General features: G+C 46.6%; 2 protein-coding genes across 2 annotated transcripts in view; one reads left to right on the plus strand and one right to left on the minus strand.

The window, feature by feature from the left end:
* The first annotated feature begins 2,351 nt into the window (after positions 1-2,351).
* LOC114364756 (UPF0692 protein CG33108) lies at positions 2,352-3,584 on the plus strand. Its single transcript, XM_028321046.1, has 2 exons — positions 2,352-2,946; positions 3,095-3,584. Exons 1-2 carry the CDS (start codon positions 2,459-2,461, stop codon positions 3,417-3,419), a joined length of 813 nt encoding a protein of 270 aa, XP_028176847.1. The 5' UTR covers positions 2,352-2,458; the 3' UTR covers positions 3,420-3,584.
* A 420-nt stretch (positions 3,585-4,004) lies between these two features.
* The window catches only part of LOC114364738 (phosphofurin acidic cluster sorting protein KrT95D), a 60,651-nt gene continuing 45,638 nt past the window's right edge, over positions 4,005-19,017 (minus strand). Inside the window, exons 28-39 of the mRNA XM_028321017.1 lie at positions 18,481-18,555; positions 16,008-16,192; positions 15,828-15,962; positions 14,724-14,873; positions 13,197-13,501; positions 13,032-13,151; positions 12,332-12,473; positions 11,442-11,556; positions 10,598-10,771; positions 9,002-9,131; positions 7,605-7,727; positions 4,005-7,232 (exon numbers count right to left, since the gene is read on the minus strand). Coding sequence (XP_028176818.1) covers positions 7,108-7,232; positions 7,605-7,727; positions 9,002-9,131; positions 10,598-10,771; positions 11,442-11,556; positions 12,332-12,473; positions 13,032-13,151; positions 13,197-13,501; positions 14,724-14,873; positions 15,828-15,962; positions 16,008-16,192; positions 18,481-18,555 — 1,779 coding nt within the window. The 3' untranslated portion in view covers positions 4,005-7,107. The remainder of the gene's footprint in view (positions 7,233-7,604; positions 7,728-9,001; positions 9,132-10,597; positions 10,772-11,441; positions 11,557-12,331; positions 12,474-13,031; positions 13,152-13,196; positions 13,502-14,723; positions 14,874-15,827; positions 15,963-16,007; positions 16,193-18,480; positions 18,556-19,017) is intronic.

A 19,017-nucleotide genomic window follows, 5' to 3' on the forward strand; every position in this document is an offset into this window, starting at 1 on the left:
GGGCCAGTTGGATTCCCTCCTCCGCAAGTCGTCCTGCACGAGAGACCTCCAGGTCGGCGGGCAATACGCCGGCAAGCACCGGTAACGCTGCCGAGCTGCACGACCTGTAAGCCTTCGTGAGTAAAATAAGCGCCGGTCGCTGAGTACTCAACAACACCTTTCTCATCACAAAAATCGACGAGCGTCGGTACCATACCTTTGGTGTCAACAGTTTAGCTACTACCAGGTAAAGGTATTTCACCGCCAGCAGTTGAACTGTAGCTCCAGTGACGGCGTCAGGTCGTGCCAATCCGGCGCCGCCTTCCGCTAGCTCTAGCAAGGACACTGCGCCCCTTTGGTGTCAACAATTCAGCCACTAGTTAAAGGCCTAGTATCTCACCAGCACCAGTAGTCCAGCTGCAGCTCGAGCGGCCCGCTGCCACCTTCTTCCAAATCTAGCGAAGACACTGCGTCTTCGCTTCGTTCACGTTCTTTAGGTGTCAACAATCCAGCCACTAGTTAAAAGCCTAGTACTATCTCACTAGCCAGTAGTCCAGCTGCAGCTCGAGCGGCTCGGCGCCATGTTTCTCCCACTCTAGTGAAGATACTGCGCCCTTGTTCATATTTCTTTACTGTCAACAATTCAGCCACTACCAGGTAAGGGTCATCTCACCCGTCAGTAGTAGAACTGTAGCTCAGTGGCGGCGTCGTCGCCCTCCTCTAGCTCTAGCGATGACACTCCGCTTTGGTGTCAACTGTCCTCAATTATCCTAGCCCTAGTAGTGGCTTTTTAAGTGTATATCGCACCAGCCAGTAGTCCAGCTGCAGCTCGAGCGGCTCGGCGCACAGCAGCGGCGGCGCCAGGTCGTGCGCGGGCGTCATCCGCTCCCTCCTTGAGTTCTAGTTCGCTACCAGTTTAAGTTTATCCAATAACTCACCAGCCAGTAGTCCGGCTGCAGCTCGAGCGGCCCGCTGTCACCTTCTTCCAACTCTAGCGAAGACTCTGCGTCTTTGCTTCGTTCGTTCTTTAGGTGTCGCTACTGCCCTAGTAGTGGTTTTTTAAGTGTATATCTCACCAGCCAGTAGTCCAGCTGCAGCTCGAGCGGCTCGGCGCGCAGCAGCGGCGGCGCCAGGTCGTGCGCGGGCGCGGGCGTGGCGGGCGGCGAGGGCCGCGCGGGGGGCGAGCCGCCGCCGCCCTCCTCCAGCTCTAACGAGGACACGCGGCCTCGCTCCACTGGCGTCCCACTCCAGCCACTCACCAGCCAGTAGTCCNGAATATCTTCCTGACTTAGCTTTATGAAAGAAAACGTATTGGCAAAACTACGCATTTTTACATTTATTAAAAATAAAAAGCTTGAGTAAAATAGTCTTTATTTTATGAAACTAGGTCATTTACTTATTAGGATATTTAAAAGTATGGAATTAAGTATGAATTACTAGTAGTACTATTTAACATAATGGAATAACGATCATTACTTTCATAAACATTAGGCACAACAAAAATATTATTTGCAAATTAATAATGTAGAATTGTAGAATAACGTCTACCGCTACAAAATTATTTTAATCCACAGTCAGAGCCCCGATTACGGTAACTTTTAACGTCTACAATCCAGACGCGTTTCTGATTCTGCAATACGATTGGTCAAAACAGCTGACGTACGCTGTTGAACGACCAATCGTATCGCAGAATCGAGAAGCGTGTCTGGATTGTTGACGTTAAAAATTACCGTAATCGGGGCTCCGACTAGCTATAAATTTAACAAAATATCAGTTTTATCGGAATTAATTAATTTTTGAATCGAGTCACACGATATCATTCGATGACTTTGCGAATGCAGTACGATGATACGATTACTTTTACGTTGCGGCAATCACTAAAATTCGCTAAAATGACACTAATGACGTTTAAAAAGTGGCACGCACGGCTTCATACAATTTTTGACACATGCTTCATCTATCCATATCTGTGTGTTCATCAATGAAAATGAATGAATGAATCTCGCCTTGCCACGCCTTCTCTGTTTTTTTCTGACAGACTGAATAGGCATTAAAAATCATAATTAAACTACCCACATCAAAATTTTAACATATATGTAATTAACAAAAATCGAGTCTTCAAGTCTAAACATAATGGATAATTATGAACTTATTTATTCAAATGCTCTGAGATGGACGAATGTTCACCAATCCAAGAGTTATGTAAATTGAACTGCATGCCGTTCAACAATAGATAACAATGAAATAACAAACCGTATGCATATGGCTTTAACGTTTACATTGCATTGAATTACTATGTGGAATACAAGTCAGCTGTAACTGACAGTAGTGACAGTGACATTTATTTATGTGGTGCCTGCACAGTGGGTGCCTGCTTAGTGCTTGTGAAACTAGTTTATTTTTGAGCTCAAAAATTCTTAAATGGCAATTAAATAAGTGAAGGAAGTCTTTTCCGTAAGTTTAAGTTTAACTTAATAAAATGTGTACCATACCACCGGCTCCTCCACCTCCGCCTGTTGCATCCAATATTTTGCCTGATAGTCATTCAACCACAAAGTCTTCGTCAAACAACAGCCATGAGTATTCTAAACTCTGCGAATGGGCGGGAGAAGATCCAGAATTACAGGAAGCATGTACCAAGAACAACTTAGGCCTTCATACTGTACCTTTCAAGCATAAATACAATAAGTTTAAATCTATACTGCAAGTTGGGCCTACTTGTGGATTAGTAGCTCTCTCTATGTTAGTGAATGGTGCAGTCCCTCCAGATGAAATCCTGAACATAACAAAATCGGAAGGATATACTTATAATGGAGAAATGTTTAGTTGTAAATACATGGCCAAAATAGTAGAGAAAGTATTCAATTTAGCAAATATAGAAAATGTCAAGTGTAGCGTAAAAATTGGAGGCCTTTTTAGTCCAGAAACTATAGAAAAATTATTGGAAGGTGCTGTGTTATTAGTTCCGTATCCTTTTTTATTGAAGAAACTTATTTTAGTCAGAGGGTAGGGTCTCTTTTTAACTGTTTAAACTTTTTGGTAATTACATAATTTTACTTTTGCTTAAAATCATGCAACCCATATCATTTTTATATCATCCTTAACTCAAGTGCAGTTATGATTCGGACAGAAACCATACCCCATGCCTCAAGAATGGTCACACAGCGCACTGGGCACTCATCTGCGGAGTCATCATTCTAGAGGAACCTTCGGACTCTTATGAAACAAAACCAGAAAATGTTTACGTTTTTAGTCGTCACGGAAAGTCCAAATATCTAGCTGCATGGAAGTTGAAAGAACTAGCTAAAAGTAACAGGAACTTATGGGAGTTTTCTCCAAAAAGGGGGGCAGAGAAGTTGCCCTACTTATTACCAGAAGGTGGTATAGGGGGAACAAATGGTTTAAGAAACCAGTTCCTCATGTTTGAGGGGTTGAACTAGATCAGTAATTGTTATTGTTGTTTTGTATGTAAGTGTTAACTCTTATCTTAGTGATGATCAAATAGAAATGCCTAACAATTTATTTATAGGAATGTTCAATTATGTAATATAGTGAAATGTTTATTTAGATACAATATATTTTATATATTTAGAGTGATAGATTTTGAACAGAAAAACATCAAATCTGTATGTGTAGACCAGCATGTTTTATCTATGATGTTTTAACAATTTTGTTATTTTCAATGGCTGAAATAAAAAATAAAAGACTTGAAATTCAATGCAAATTTTTATTTGTACAATAAATACAAATCATTACTTGCAAATTAAGATAAAATAATAAATCTCATCACTTATTTAAAAGAATATTCTAATGAAATAAAATTCAAGATGTCATTATGGAATAAAATGAAAATGTTTTACATTTGAAGAAGTTTAAATCAATAACTATTGCATAGTCTAACATTAATATGCGATTTGGTTGAAAGGTTACAATTTGAAAAATAATTAAAACATATTTTTGTACTAATTTATTCAACTTAATAAAATTCTTTACACTAACAATGATAGTTTTGGCTATTATTAGAAAAGTTTGTGATGATTACACACATTGTTAATTTATCAGCAATTCCAAATTGCATTTTCCATACAACATTGCCAATTTAAATTAATTTGCCAAGACAGCAGTTATGAGATCAAAAATTATAGAAAACATACAATAAAACATTTGCATTTTTTTCTGTAGAATCATGGATTCACTTCATCAATATACAATTTGATATGTAATTAAATCGGTGAAAGTAAACAGCAAGCAAATGTTTTATTTTACACTTCAATCAAATAATACAAGGTTTGTGTTCAATAATAATTATATCATGTTACATGTAGTAATTAAACAAGTAATAAGTATTAGAAAGTCATTCGTAACATGAATAATATCAGCAGGATTTTTCCTTTGGGTAAAACCTTTTTCTATTTAGCTTTTTAGTCTGACAAGCAAATAAAAGATTTTCAAATAATTTTTTATTGTTCAATCAAAAATGTAATGTAGCATTAAAAGAAGACTGCTAGCAATACAATATTTATAATGATTTATATCTTGAAAGTTGTTAGTCTTCTCTGTTACTGCTGTAACTCATTTGGAAAAGTCTGTAATTTAATTTAATGTATTATGTTTGAAAAGAAAACACTATCAGATGGGTTTAGTATCATTAGAAAGTCCACTACATTTTGATGTTAACTGTACTACAATAGAGAGATTACACCAGTTAAGAATATATTATAAGGGATTTCGACTTGAATAAAATATAAGGTTAAGCAAGGATATATTTGGGAAAGTTATGATTACGAAGTATTCACTGTGTATTGGCCTAAATACTCATAATTCACGGCAAAAAGGGCGTCAATTTTATTGGATTTTGACCATAAGGAGAGTTAGAGGTTCAAAAACCTACAATTTATTAATGCGATACAGCTAGCTCAATTTTAAGCACAATTTACATGTTTATTAGCGATGAATATTAGATTTCTTATGTCAAGTTTATATATTATTTCCGACTCGGTATGAAATAATAAAAAAATGAGCAGTCCATTACATTATCAAATTTTATATTTCGAAACATTTGCAATTAATTCAAATAGCTCTGCTTCTGAACATTTAAGAAACTTGCATCTCGTCGGTGTTAAACGCCTAAAAGATATTATGAGAAACACTTGCGTTTCATAAACCGACAATAATCATAATCGTTTTTTATTGTATTTTGTTTTGACGATATTATAGTTGGACACTTACTTTATTAATCCAATACAACGATACACATTTATTTTAGTATTTACACGAAATACTACTATGCTAACTTTATATCGCTCGCACTTTACCGACAAATGACCGATGATTATTTCAATCAATCATTCCAAAAATCTTCGATCTCTATTTTTACACAAGTAGGTACATTTATGATTGAAACTGGATATAATTCAATTTTTTTTGACGAACATTACGATAAGTTAATTGAAGAATACATTATATTTTGGCACAATTTATTAATTAATAAGTTTCTGAAATATTCAGAAGATTAGCCGAATCAATTTTTGGTTAACACAGATAATTTTACATACAATTTTATATTCCATGAGTATGGCATAAAGTTTATCTTTTACAGTTAATAATGTAAATACTAAAAAGTATAGTAAAATAACTATAATAAAAAGAAAACTTTATTTCGAACGTAAAATGGAACTATCAGCGCCTCTGGCGGGCGCACGCAAAAGCTCTAACATTTAATCTCAAGAATTTTCACTCTGCACTAAAACCAATCGAACTTGCATTCTCGCTCACGGACAAAGGCTAAATCTAAACATTACACATGTTGAGAATATAGAAATTACATCTATGATATCATGAGACAGTCGTTGGCGTCTAGGGTGCCGACTCCATGCGTCCCTTTTGGCAACTAGGCGCGGACTTAGGGTCAACATTAAAGAGTATATTCATATTTAAATTTATAAGAGAAAATTGAGTCAAAGTGCCTTAAGTTAAGAATAATGGCGTAAACATTTTTATTCAACTAAGATGAGCCATATTATTGAAAAAAAAAAGATAGTCGCTTGTTGACAGGCAGATTCTACAGTTTCAACACCTGAATCCGCGCCTGGTGTCAATGATAGTTTTCTTCCACAATAAAATTAGCCGAGAAAAAAACGTTCTAAAACTGGCTCGGAATTAATTTCGAATTTAGAGAGAGCCAAGTCTCTTTCCGAGATACTTTACAATTTTAGCGCCAATTATAAAATACTACAACACAAGACACAGAAGACTAAGCATAGCTTGGAAAATGTAGGAAGATAATGTTGATTATTTCATCATAAAATATTATCGAAGTAAACACGTTTCTATTCTATTTTGCATCTAAACGTACTATTGAAACATCTAACCGTACAAAATTAAAAAAACGTCGCCAAATAGCATTTCAGCTGCGCTTATAAAAAATACAAAAGATGACTGCGACAATCCTTTGTCTTAATTAATTAAAAACAAAAAACTGCATTCACGAATCACAGACTAAACAACCGCTCGCCCAGCACGAACCAGCTCTGATATGCGCCGACGAATACTCATTGAAATTCGGTTTTCACTACACCAATACATAAAATCTAACTTACATACATATTGGAAATGTCACGAACCATTATTTCTCGATATATGTTGAGTACACGAATAACTACTATACCATTATAACATTAAATACGATACTAACAATAATAATTATGAATGACTATGATGAATAGTTAACGTGATTATTGAGCCTTTATTATGTAGCTTGAATACACACGAATACTGCGCCGCGAATGCGCTCGGCTAATTCTAAATCGACTCTCAAACGGCTACTCAAAATACATAACAAAAGCCGCCTACGCGCTAATAAATCATGGCAGCTCGATAGCGTAATAAATATTGATTACACAAAAGTCGACGTTGCGTCGGTACGATTAGGGTTGGAGATGGACGCGGCTCGTCGGCCGTCGTCGGGTGGCCGAATGTGGCCGAGGATGGCCGAGCGACGGTGGACAAGATGGCCGCGGGCGTCGTCAAGCGGTCATTGACCCCGGTAGAAGGCGGTGCGCGCGCTGCGGCCGCCGAGCGGTGGCCAAGATGACCACGAGTGCTGTCAAGCGGTCAGTGACCCCGACTTTACGACTCAGGGGGCGCGAGCGGCGCTCCGCAGGTGGCCACGGGGAAGGTCTTGACGTGCGTCTGCCACTGCGTGGACAGCTGGAAGAACTTGACGCCGTTCCATTCGGTGCCGTCGATGAATACTGCAAGCAAGAAAACAAAATGTTGAATGTGGTTTCCTTGGTCCAAAGAATAAACCTTAATCATCTAGACTTATTATTCATCTAGACGGATTAGCAAGCTGAAGTGGCAATGGGCAGGGCACATAGTACGCAGAACTGACGGCCGATGGGGCAACAAGGTTCTGGAGTGGAGGCCGCGTACCGAAAAACGCAGCGTGGGACGTCCACCCACAAGGTGGACCGACGACATCGTAAAGGTAGCGGGAAAGCGCTGGACGCAGGCCGCTACCAACCGGGTAACATGGAAAGCATTGGGGGAGGCCTATGTTCAGCAGTGGACGTCCTATGGCTGAGATGATGATGATGATGATCTAAGACTTAAGAGCCAGTTACCTTTGAGCGGCGCGTTGTGCGAGCCCTTGGCGGAGCAGATGAGGCGCGCCACGCCGTCAACCACTTGCGCGCGGCCTGATTCCGTTTCTCCGGACTTCTCCTTCTTCTTGCCAAGGCGCATTACTGAGGACAAAATTATACACATTGACAATTTCTAAATACACAAGTAATCTTTACAGGTACGGGTGCAGTGGTAAGAATTCAACATTTTAACTGCTTGCTACACTCTGCTCAATCTAGTGGCTTGACCTTTAGTCTCATAAAAACTCTGTCATAAAACTCTTTTTTTTTAAATAGGCTTTTAAAAAGCTCTTTTACACGTCCCAGTATTAACCCTACCACTGCTTCGGGACAATAAATGTACCAGTACTGAGAAGAAGCAGAGCGCAAGAAACCTCAGTCCCTAAGCATGTTACTATTGAGCAATTGCTAATACTTAGTAGCATGTGGAAACTGTTTGAACACGCTTGTTTTAAGCTTGTTTTAAGTACGAGCATAATATGTGGTGACTGTATCCTAAAACTATACTCAACATCAAATAAACCGCACCTTAAATATCCTTAAAGAAAAACACATTTCATTCATTAATAAATTATTAACATATACCATAAATGTGAGTTGAAAAAATACCTCACTTTGGGCCCACCTATGGGATCAATTAGACCAATTTTTTGGTTATAAAACCAAATAATGATCTCACGTGTCCTCTTTAACAGATGGATAGCGATTAATCTCAACTTAACAGTTTTATAGCCATAAAAGTTGGCTCTAGCGTAACTACCTATTTTTTGAAGAAGTGACTCTGGATCCTTCTAAAGACACATTTTTGGGGTAGAAACCTTTCCTTTAATGAAATGAAGGTTAGAACTAGGCTTTTATATGGTGCTTATATTGGTGGGAAGTGGGGATGCATACGTTTGAAAATGATTGTCGCGGGAGGTGCGATTTATTTGATGTCGAGTGTAGCATAAACTCCATTCCAGAACCTTGCTGCCCCATCGGCCGTCAGTTCTGCGTACTATGTGCCCTGCCCACTGCCACTTCAGCTTGCTAATCCGTCGGGCTATGTCAGCGACTTTAGTTCGTTTACGGATCTCCTCATTTCTGATTCGATCTCGTAAAGAAACACCGAGCATAGCCCTCTCCATAGCACGCTGTGCAACTTTGAGCTTCTGGAATGGAGGCCACGTACCGGAAAACGCAGCGTGGGACGTCCACCCACAAGGTGGACCGACGACCTGATAAAGGTAGCAGGAAGGCGCTGGATGCAGGCCGCTACCAACCGTGCGATGTAGAAGTCATTGGGGGAGGCCTATGTTCAGCAGTGGACGTCCTGTGGCTGAAATGATGATGATGATGATGTAGCATAAACTTCATTCTCCAACGCGTATACTCACTCTTCTGCTTCTTCTCCTTGGTAAGGTAGGTGATGCAGAGGTGAGCGTTTTGCCGCGACACGTGCAGCGCGCGGAACGACGCCTTGATCGTCACCTTGCCGTCCGCGCCCTCCGCCGCGCGACCCGGCACCTGGACAACGAAATAATGTTCATCTACCAACGAAATAATGTTAATATTTATGTACCATCGGCAACAGTGTTAACTATCCATTGCCTGTCATGTCGTCTCGTTCTATCGCAAAGAATCAGGGCCGGATCTACCTATGGGCTGATTGGGCTGCAGCCCAGGGCCCCGGGGTTACAAGGGGCCCCCAGATCCCGCTAAAAAGTAGGCCATAATTTGAAAAAAAATAAAAAAAATTGTTGTCTGTAAAGTCGGTTTACGGACGATATTTTTACGTGACAACGTCATAAGAAGTTTCAGCCCAGGGCCCCACAAATTCACGATCCGGCCCTGCAAAGAATCACTATTTGATGAGAGCCAGAGCAAAAACGGAAATGGATAGTTAACAGTGTGGCCGTGTGTACGTGAGTGAATGCGTTAAGTCAAAAAAGCAGGCCGCTACCAACCGGTCAATCTGGAAAACATTCGGAGGAAGCCTTTGCAGTAGACCTATGGCTGAAATGATGATGAGAAAAGTCCTACCCCTTGCTAATGGGTAAGACAGTGGCGCCAATTTAATGAGTGTTGCAGCTGCAAGACTTGCGCTTGCGCTAAAACTTGAGGGTGCCCGCGGCGGGAACCCAACGCGTGCGCCAATTAATGCAAGTCGTGCGCCCGCCACCTGTCGCGCGTGTGGAAACACGTCATGCTCATGCGTAGCTCATAGTATTTTTCGATACAGACACGCGTGTGGGCTGCCGTGCGAGTTTTAGCGGAGACCCTTAAACCTCTATAATAAAGGTTATCTCATCAGCCAGTAGTCCAGCTGCAGCTCTAGCGGCTCGGCGCGCGCCAGCAGAGGAGTCGAATTCGACAACACTGCGCTCACGCTCACGTTCCTTTAGTGTCAGGCTGGTTTTAGAGTCACGCTGACGCACGCTGACCGTTAACGCTGACAGCCGAAGGCAGTGGGAAAAAGAGGTGGGAATAGTCCCGTATCCTACCAGCCAGTAGTCCAGCTGCAGCTCGAGCGGCTCGGCGCGCGCCAGCAGCGGCGGCGCCAGGTCGTGCTCCTCCAGCGAGGACACGCGGCCTCGCTCCACTGGCGTCCCACTCCAGCCACTCACCAGCCAGTAGTCCAGCTGCAGCTCGAGCGGCTCGGCGCGCAGCAGCGGCGGCGCCAGGTCGTGCGCGGGCGCGGGCGTGGCGGGCGGCGAGGGCCGCGCGGGGGGCGAGCCGCCGCCGCCCTCCTCCAGCTCTAACGAGGACACGCGGCCTCGCTCCACTGGCGTCCCACTCCAGCCACTCACCAGCCAGTAGTCCAGCTGCAGCTCGAGCGGCTCGGCGCGCAGCAGCGGCGGCGCCAGGTCGTGCGCGGGCGCGGGCGTGGCGGGCGGCGAGGGCCGCGCGGGGGGCGAGCCGCCGCCGCCCTCCTCCAGCTCTAACGAGGACACGCGGCCTCGCTCCACTGGCGTCCCACTCCAGCCACTCACCAGCCAGTAGTCCAGCTGCAGCTCGAGCGGCTCGGCGCGCAGCAGCGGCGGCGCCAGGTCGTGCGCGGGCGCGGGCGTGGCGGGCGGCGAGGGCCGCGCGGGGGGCGAGCCGCCGCCGCCCTCCTCCAGCTCTAACGAAGACACCGCGCCCTCGCTCACGCCTACGCGGACCTCCTGGATAATAGACGCGATTTTTACTATAGGTGTTGAAAAAAATACCCGTTACCATTCAATAGTTTTTTTACACCATACAGTCTTGCAAAAAAAAATTAAGCTAAGGGGTATCCCCAAACAACCAACTACTGAATGAAACGCGAACAGAAGATTGACGCAGCCGAAGATTTTGTTTTATAATAATGTAGTGAAGGTGGTACAAAAAATCCCGTTAACAATAAACTTAAATTTTCTAAACCATACAAGGTGTTGCAAAATAGACGTTAAGCTGATAAGGTAGAAATTTTACTACATCGTAAATCGAAGCAAGATGTGCTTTGTAATTGTTGTTGTTTTGAATGTGCTAACTATCGATTCCAATCCGATTAAGGTCGTATCCAAATCAATTACTATGCTTATTTATCTATACTAATATTATAAAGCTGAAGAGTTTGTTTGTTTGTTTGTTTACTTGAACGCGCTAATCTCAGGAACTACCGGTCCGATTTGAAAAATTCTGTCAGTGTTAGATAGCCCATTTATTGAGGAAGGTCATAGGCTATAAACCATCACGCTACGAGTAATAGGTGCAGAGCAAAAATGAAAAATGTTGCGAAAACGGGTTTACGTACAAAGTCGCGGGCACAGCTAGTCTTAAATATTACGTTGCCCAATTCCTAATCATACTCACCGCGATGAAGGGCACGAAGGTCTGGCTGGCGTCCTCGTCGCCGGACTTCTCGCGGTAGGCCACCATGGCCTCCCCGATCGGCACGTTGTTCACGGGCCCGATGGTGTTCAGATACCTGGAGACATACATCTTTATTATGTGAACAATATGTTACAAAAGACCCGTTGGATCGATCCTACTTCGAAACGTTGTTTGATTATTTTCGGGTCTGTCTGTCACCGTCGCTCATGCTGGCATATAGCTTTGCGTGAGAGAGATGGCCACATTCTAAACTTTGGATAAAGTTTTTTGGAGCACAACAGCTAAAAACTTTATTCGATGTTTCGAATGTTTCCATCTTTCTCACACAAAGCAAATTGATCTCACATGAAAGACAGGGATGGCTAAAAACAAAACTACGTAAGCAACGTTCGTGTGAAGTGACCAGTTCGAACCAGCGTTCCTCGGATTTACAGTCCGCTTTAAATACTTTTACTAGATACATCAAAGGGCGATGGAGCGTGCTATGCTCGGAGTTTCCCTGCGTGATCGAATCAGAAATAAGGAGATCCGCAGGAGAACCAAAGTAACCGACATAGCTCGCAGAATTGCTAAAATCAAGTGGCAGTGGGCGGGGCACATAGCTCGTAGAGACGATGGCGGTTGGGGCAGGAAAGTTCTCGAGTGGCGACCACGGGCTGGAAGACGTAGCGTGGGCAGGCCTCCTACTAGGTGGACCGACGATCTGGTAAAGGTCGCGGGAAGAGCCTGGATGCGGGCAGCGCAGGACCGTTCATTGTGGAAAACCTTGGGGGAGGCCTTTGTCCAGCAGTGGACGTCATTTGGCTGAAAAGAAGAAGATCAAGAAGAACAAACAAATGGTTATCAATATTAGTACACTCAGAACTCACCTGGCAATCCTCGAAGACATCTCAGCGATGTCGGACACGCAGTCATTGGCCCGGTCGCACAGCGCGAGCCACGATTCGCCCGTGAACAGCGCTGCGTACGTGCTGTCACTGGCTGCCAGGTAGCGCGCCACTGTGTTCTGGCCTGCAGGGGGATTGAGGTTAGGGCGACTGTTTATAAAGTAAAGAGAAGGTATCGACTAGGAAGAACTAAATTCTTCTTTCGCAGACCTAAAATGTAAGTATAAATGTATGAAAATGTAAGGAGGCTTTAGTTCTTCTCTGTTTATTATACTCCTGATTTAATTGCACTCTGTATACATGCATTTACATTTGGTAGAGTGTAGTCGAGATCTTTCCAAGAGTAACAGTTTTCATGAAGTCGGTTGTAGACAGAAAAAGAAGTAGTAAGAGTAGTTGTTGTACCCAGTAAAAAGATTTGTCATCGACAATTGTGATCTCCGTTAGTTTTCAATATAACGCGTGACGACAGACAGCTAGATTGTAAACTAACAGTAGATTAGGTTAGATTGTAATAAAACTACGTCAGATTATAATCTGACGGAATTCACAATTGTACGGTGATAGATACATACCCAACGGCACAATGTAGAACCGTATCTGCAGCTCGTCGTGCGGGCCGAGATCATCACTCGCAGGCACGCGCGCCGGCCCGTCCTGAGGGTAGATAGGGGCCACTTACCTAAGGGCACGATGTAGAACCGTATCTGCAGCGCGTCGTGCGGGCGGCGCGCGGCCAGCTCCGCATGAGCCCGCAGCGCCGCCGCCGTGGCTCCGTCGCCGCCACATATCACCACCCACACTCACGCGTGCCGGCCCGTCCTGAGGTTAGATAGGGGCCACTTACCTAAGGGCACGATGTAGAACCGTATCTGCAGCGCGTCGTGCGGGCGGCGCGCGGCCAGCTCCGCATGAGCCCGCAGCGCCGCCGCCGTGGCTCCGTCGCCACCACATATCACAAACCACCCACACGCGCGCCGGCCCGTCCTGAGGTTAGATAGGGGCCACTTACCTAAGGGCACGATGTAGAACCGTATCTGCAGCGCGTCGTGCGGCCGGCGCGCGGCCAGCTCGGCGTGGGCCCGCAGCGCCGCCGCCGTGGCTCCGTCGCCGCCACATATCACCACCCGTACGCACGCGCGCCGGCCCGTCCTGGGAAGGTTGGAGAGAAAACTCAATAAAAATGACAGTCAAATTGCGCAGAGCAAGCAAAAAATAAACACTGGAAGTTGGGCAGTTAACCAAGATTTTTATTTCTATAAAAGAACTCAAAAGTCTAGCCTTTGAACACCAATTAGAGAATGAATCCGAGACTCCGCGGCAGACACGCAGTTTATCAACTGTGCGGCAGATACCTACCTATTTACGAATTAGAGCCACACGATTTTGTCTAATGACCCCACCCTTATCGCTCGCGCGTAATTATATTGCTGTCGCGCTAGCACACTCACTGCGGCTGCCCGTTGCACAGTCGCGACAGCAATATAATTACACGCGAGCGATAAGGATGGGTAGCTTGGGGTCATTGAACGAAATTCAACGTGCTCGGCGACCGGGCTTTAGACAGTTACTGCTCCCACAGAACGCACATCAAAAACTCACTGCTTATACAGCGCGAGCAGCAGTAGAACGCGTGCAGAGCCGTGGCTGGCACCACTGCCACTATTACAGAGGCGGGGCTCTCCACAGACAGTTATCTACTGCTCCCAAAGAACGCGCATCAAACAGTTACTGCTCCCAAAGAACGCACATCAAACAGTTACTGCTCCCAAAGAACGCGCACCAAACACTCACTACTTATACAGCACGTGCAGGGCCGCGGCCGGCGCTCCCAGAAGCGGGGCACTCCTCACACACAGCTAGATAGTAACTGCTTACAAAGGACACGTATCAAACACTCACTGCTTATACAGCGCGTGCAGCAGATGCCGCGCGTCGGGCAAGTGCGGCGCGGCGACTACTTAAGGGACGGGGCCCTCCTCACAGACAGCTATCATTGGTTCCCAAAGTGGGGGGCGCGCCCCCCAGGGGAGGCCCGCAGACACAAACACAGACAGCTAGATGGTTACTGCTCCTACAGAACGCATATCAAACACTTACTGCTTATACAACGCGAGCAGCAGGTGCCGGGCGCGTGCAGGGCCGCGGCCGGCGCGCCCGGGTCACCACGGCTACTAAGGTAGCCTTTCGAACTAAGCGTCACAGACGCAGCGTCTTTAGCTTTAGTCTTGTGCCACCAACGCCGCGTCACTAACTCGCTTCCAAAGGCTACCTTTAAGACCAAAGCTAAAGACGCTGCGTCTGTGACGCTTAGTTCGAAAGGCTACCTTTACTTGAGGGGCGGGGCTATCCTCACAGACAGCTAGACAATTACTGCTCACACAGAATGTGCATCAGACACTTACTGCTTATACAACGCGTGCAGCAGATGCCTGGCGCGTGCAGATCCGTGGCTGGCGCGCCCGGGGGCACCACGGCCACTATCACAGAGGCGGGGCTATCTTCAAAGACAGCTAGATAGTAACTGCTTACAAAGGACACGTATCAGACACTTACTGCTTATAGAGCGCGTGCAGCAGATGCCTGGCGCGTGCAGATCCGTGACTGGCGCGCCCGGGGGCACCACGGCTACTACTTCGGGGGCGGGGCCCTCCTCACAGACAGCTAGACAGTTACTGCTTACAAAGGACACGTATCAAACACTCACTGCTTATCCAGCGCGTGCAGCAGATGCCTGGCGCGTGCAGATCCGTGGCTGGCGCGCCCGGGGGCACCACGGCCACTATCACAGAGGCGGGGCTATCTTCAAAGACAGCTAGATAGTAACTGCTTACAAAGGACACGTATCAGACACTTACTGCTTATAGAGCGCGTGCAGCAGATGCCTGGCGCGTGCAGATCCGTGACTGGCGCGCCCGGGGGCACCACGGCCACTACTTCGGGGGCGGGGCCCTCCTCATAGACACTAGATAGCTGCTTACAAAGGACACGTATCAGATACTCACTGCTTATACAGCGCGTGCAGCAGATGCCGCGCGCCCAGCGCGTGCAGGACCGCGGCCGGCGCGCCCGGGGGCACCACGGCCACCACTTCGGGGGCGGGGCCCTCCTCATAGACAGCTATAGCCCGGTCGCCGAGCACGTAGAATTTTGTCCAATGACCCCACCTTTATCGCTCGCGCGTAATTATATTGCTGTCGCGCTCGCACACTCACTGCGGCTGCCCGTTGCACAGTCGCGACAGCAATATAATTACACGCGAGCGATAAGGATGGGTAGCTTGGGGTCATTGAACGAAATTCAACGTGCTCGGCGACCGATCTTGAGATAGTTACTGCTCCCACAAAACGCGCATCAGACACTCACTGCTTGCTTATACAGCACGTGCAGGGCCGCGGCCGGGGCGCCCAGAGGCGGGGCCCTCCTCACACACAGCTAGACAGTTACTGCTCACACAGAACGCGTATCAAACACTCACTGCTTATACAGCGCGTGCAGCAGATGCCGCGCGTCCGGCGAGTGCGGCGCGGCGACCACGCAGGCGGCGCCCAGCGCGTGCAGGGCCGCGGCCGGGGCCCCCGGGGGCACCACGGCCACTACTAAAGAGGCGGGGCTCTCCACACAGACAGCTAACAAAGGACACGAATCAGACACTTACTGCTTATACAGCGCGTGCAGCAGATGCCGCGCGTCCGGCGAGTGCGGCGCGGCGACCACGCAGGCGGCGCCCAGCGCGTGCAGGGCCGCGGCCGGGGCCCCCGGGGGCACCACGGCCACCACTTCGGGGGCGGGGCCCTCTTCGCCCACGGCGCGAGCCACCTGCTCCGAAAGGCCGCGGCGGGGCTGCAAAAGACGATTCTAATTTAAATTCTCCAATAGTATGTAGATACTACGTCATTTCACGAATCACGACGTGTTGAAAGGTTACAAACGAACACCAGTAAACAAATGTCACAAACAAACCCAGTTTTTGAAGACTTTGAAGTTTCATCGTTCGTTTCAGCCAAATAACGTCCACTGCTGGACAAAGGCCTCTCCCCCAAGGATTTCCATAACGACTGCTCGCATACTGACTTTTCCCGCGACCTTCACCAGATCGTCGGTCCACCTAGTGGGAGCCCTTACGTCTTCCGGCCCGTGCTCACCACTCAAGAACTTTTCTGCCCCAAAGTTTCATACCAATAAATAATGTTGTTAGCTTCAAAAGCAGATGGCAAAAAAATTATCCTGAAAAGTTTTGAGGTTTGTATTTACATAGTAACTTGTATAAACAACATAAATATCACGCAGCGAAATTGCACCCAAACCAAATAGTTAAATAAGCCTAAGCATAAAATTATCCAGAGGTTGTGAGACTCTCCCCGCCAGAAGAGCGGAGCTTACCCACTAAAATAGGACCTTATCCTCCGGAGCCTAATGAAACGGAGCCACGAGTTATTGTACGAACTTGGAAATTCGTTCGCGGGTCATTATTCTAGTCGGGTCCGTGGCCGAGTCCCCCGGTCAGTGAAATTTGATTTGAACTGACTGTTCTGAACGGCATAAAAATGTTAATGGCGGGTGGGGCCTACCCACTAATGCTTCAACCACATCAATGCGTGCAGATCGCCATCGCCGGCGCGATCACGGCGCGCTCATAGGGGAATGACAGGTCGCGTGAACTGTCATGGGTCGCGCGACCTGTCATTGGCCTTTGGTCGCACCGGCGATGGCGATCTGCACGCGTTGGTGTGGTTGAAGCTCACTCTCCCCGCCAGAGGGACGGGACCTACCCACTAAAACCCGCGGTGACTTCCAGAGCCTAATGAAACGGAGCCGCGACGGTGTNAAGGTTGTAAGACTCTCCCCGCCAGAGGGGCGGGGCCTACCCACTAAAACCCGCGGTGACTTCCAGAGCCTAATTAAACGGAGCCGCGACGGTGTCCTCCGGAGCCTAATGAAACGGAGCCGCGAGTAATTGTCCTAACTTAACATTCGTCGCCGAGCACGTAGAATTTTGTCCAATGACCCCAAGCTAATCCTTATCGCTCGCGCGTAATTATATTGCTGTCGCGACTGTGCGACGGACGCCCGCAACGAGTGTGCGAGCGCAACAGCAACATAATTACGCGCGAGCGATAAGGATGGGGTCATTGGACAAAATTCTACGTGCTCGGAGACTGGGCTTAGTCGCTGTTTGATTTACGTTATTCAACCAATTTCCAATAAACACCCGCACACCCAAAAGTTATAAATGGGTCATTCCATAAAAATCTNCTTTGAAAGTGCAGCAGCATTAAAATGAACTTTGAAACTCTGAATCCATAATAATATTATCACCATGAAATGCACTATAGTCATTACTAACTACTTAACTAATGTTTGTTTACGTAAAGCATTTGCGAACCAAAAAAAAAATTATAGGTTAGATTAAACTTGATTATACTTTTATCAGTCATATTGAATATTTTTTTTGATGTTTACACCTGCTCTTATGTAATAACGACATAAAACTAGATAAAACTTACCAAAATCAAAATAAATCACTTGAAAACTCGCCACCACAACAAAACAAAACTAACAGCAAACAAACAAGCGAGCGAATCACGACATTGGCTCTGATCGGATTCATTCACTCATTCAACGCGCCGAACATGACCGATAACAGCGCGGAAACTCCCGAATGCACATTCGGTTTCGGTCGTAGTTTCGGCAAGTTTGCCGCCGAAAACGAAACTAAACCGAAACTCGTGTTTTTACCGAAACTCAACCGAAAACGAAACCGAAACCGAACATTCGGTCGGACACTATTCCCTATGATCGTACCGTGATCGCGCCGGCGATGGCGATCGGCACATGTTGAAAGTTCAAACCCGACGGTGTCCTCTGGAGCCTAATGAAAGGGAGCCGCGAGTAATTGTCGCTGTTGCGCTCGCACACTCACTGCGGACGCCCGTCGCACAGTCGCGACAGCAATATAATTACGCGTGAGCGATAAGGATGGGTAGCTTGGGGTCATTGGACAAAATTCTACGTGCTCGGAGACCGGGCTTAGTCGCTGTTTGATTTACGTTATTCAACCAATTTTCAATAAATACCCGCACACCCAAAAGAAATAATAAAAAGTTGTCAAGTCCTACATGTGTGTTTACCTCCAGCGCGGTGGGGCTCTGCGCGGGCAGCTCGTGCGCCGACAGCGGGCGCTCCGCCGCCGACACCAGGGAGTTCTTCTTGCGCCCGCCGGAGCCCGGGGTATTGACTACTATTCCTGTCGTTTAACTTTCCCCCGGGACAAACTTGACCTTCACTAGTTGGGTTTTATTGGCGGTCAAGCTGTAGATCCTGGCTACACAGGAGTTGCAGCGGTGGGAACGAGAGGTGGGAATAGTCCCGTTATTTCAGTCGCTTATTTTTGCTTGGAAATGCCTTGCGCATACCTACTGGCCGATAAGGACAACCAGAGGGTTGTGATTCTTCCCGCCGAAAGAGCGGGGTCTACCCACTAAAACCCGCGGTGACTTCCAGAGCCTAATGAAACGGAGCCGCGAGTAATTGTCTCTGTTGCGCTCGCACACTCACTGCGGGCGCGCGTCGCACAGTCGCGACAGCAATATAATTACGCGCGAGCGATAAGGATGGGTAGCTTGGGGTCATTGGACAAAATTCTACGTGCTCGAAGACCGGGCTTA

This window comes from Ostrinia furnacalis, unplaced genomic scaffold (genome assembly GCF_004193835.3).
Source record: "Ostrinia furnacalis isolate ACB-3 unplaced genomic scaffold, ASM419383v2 OfSCF7464, whole genome shotgun sequence".
NCBI lineage: Eukaryota > Metazoa > Arthropoda > Insecta > Lepidoptera > Crambidae > Ostrinia > Ostrinia furnacalis.

Coding starts and splice junctions, on each gene's coding strand:
- LOC114364756 (XM_028321046.1), top strand. CDS start 2,459: ATGTGTACCATACCACCGGCTCCTCCACCTCCGCCTGTTGCATCCAAT. Junction 2,947..3,094: donor GGTGCTGTGTTATTAGTTCC/GTATCCTTTTTT, acceptor ACTCAAGTGCAG/TTATGATTCGGACAGAAACC.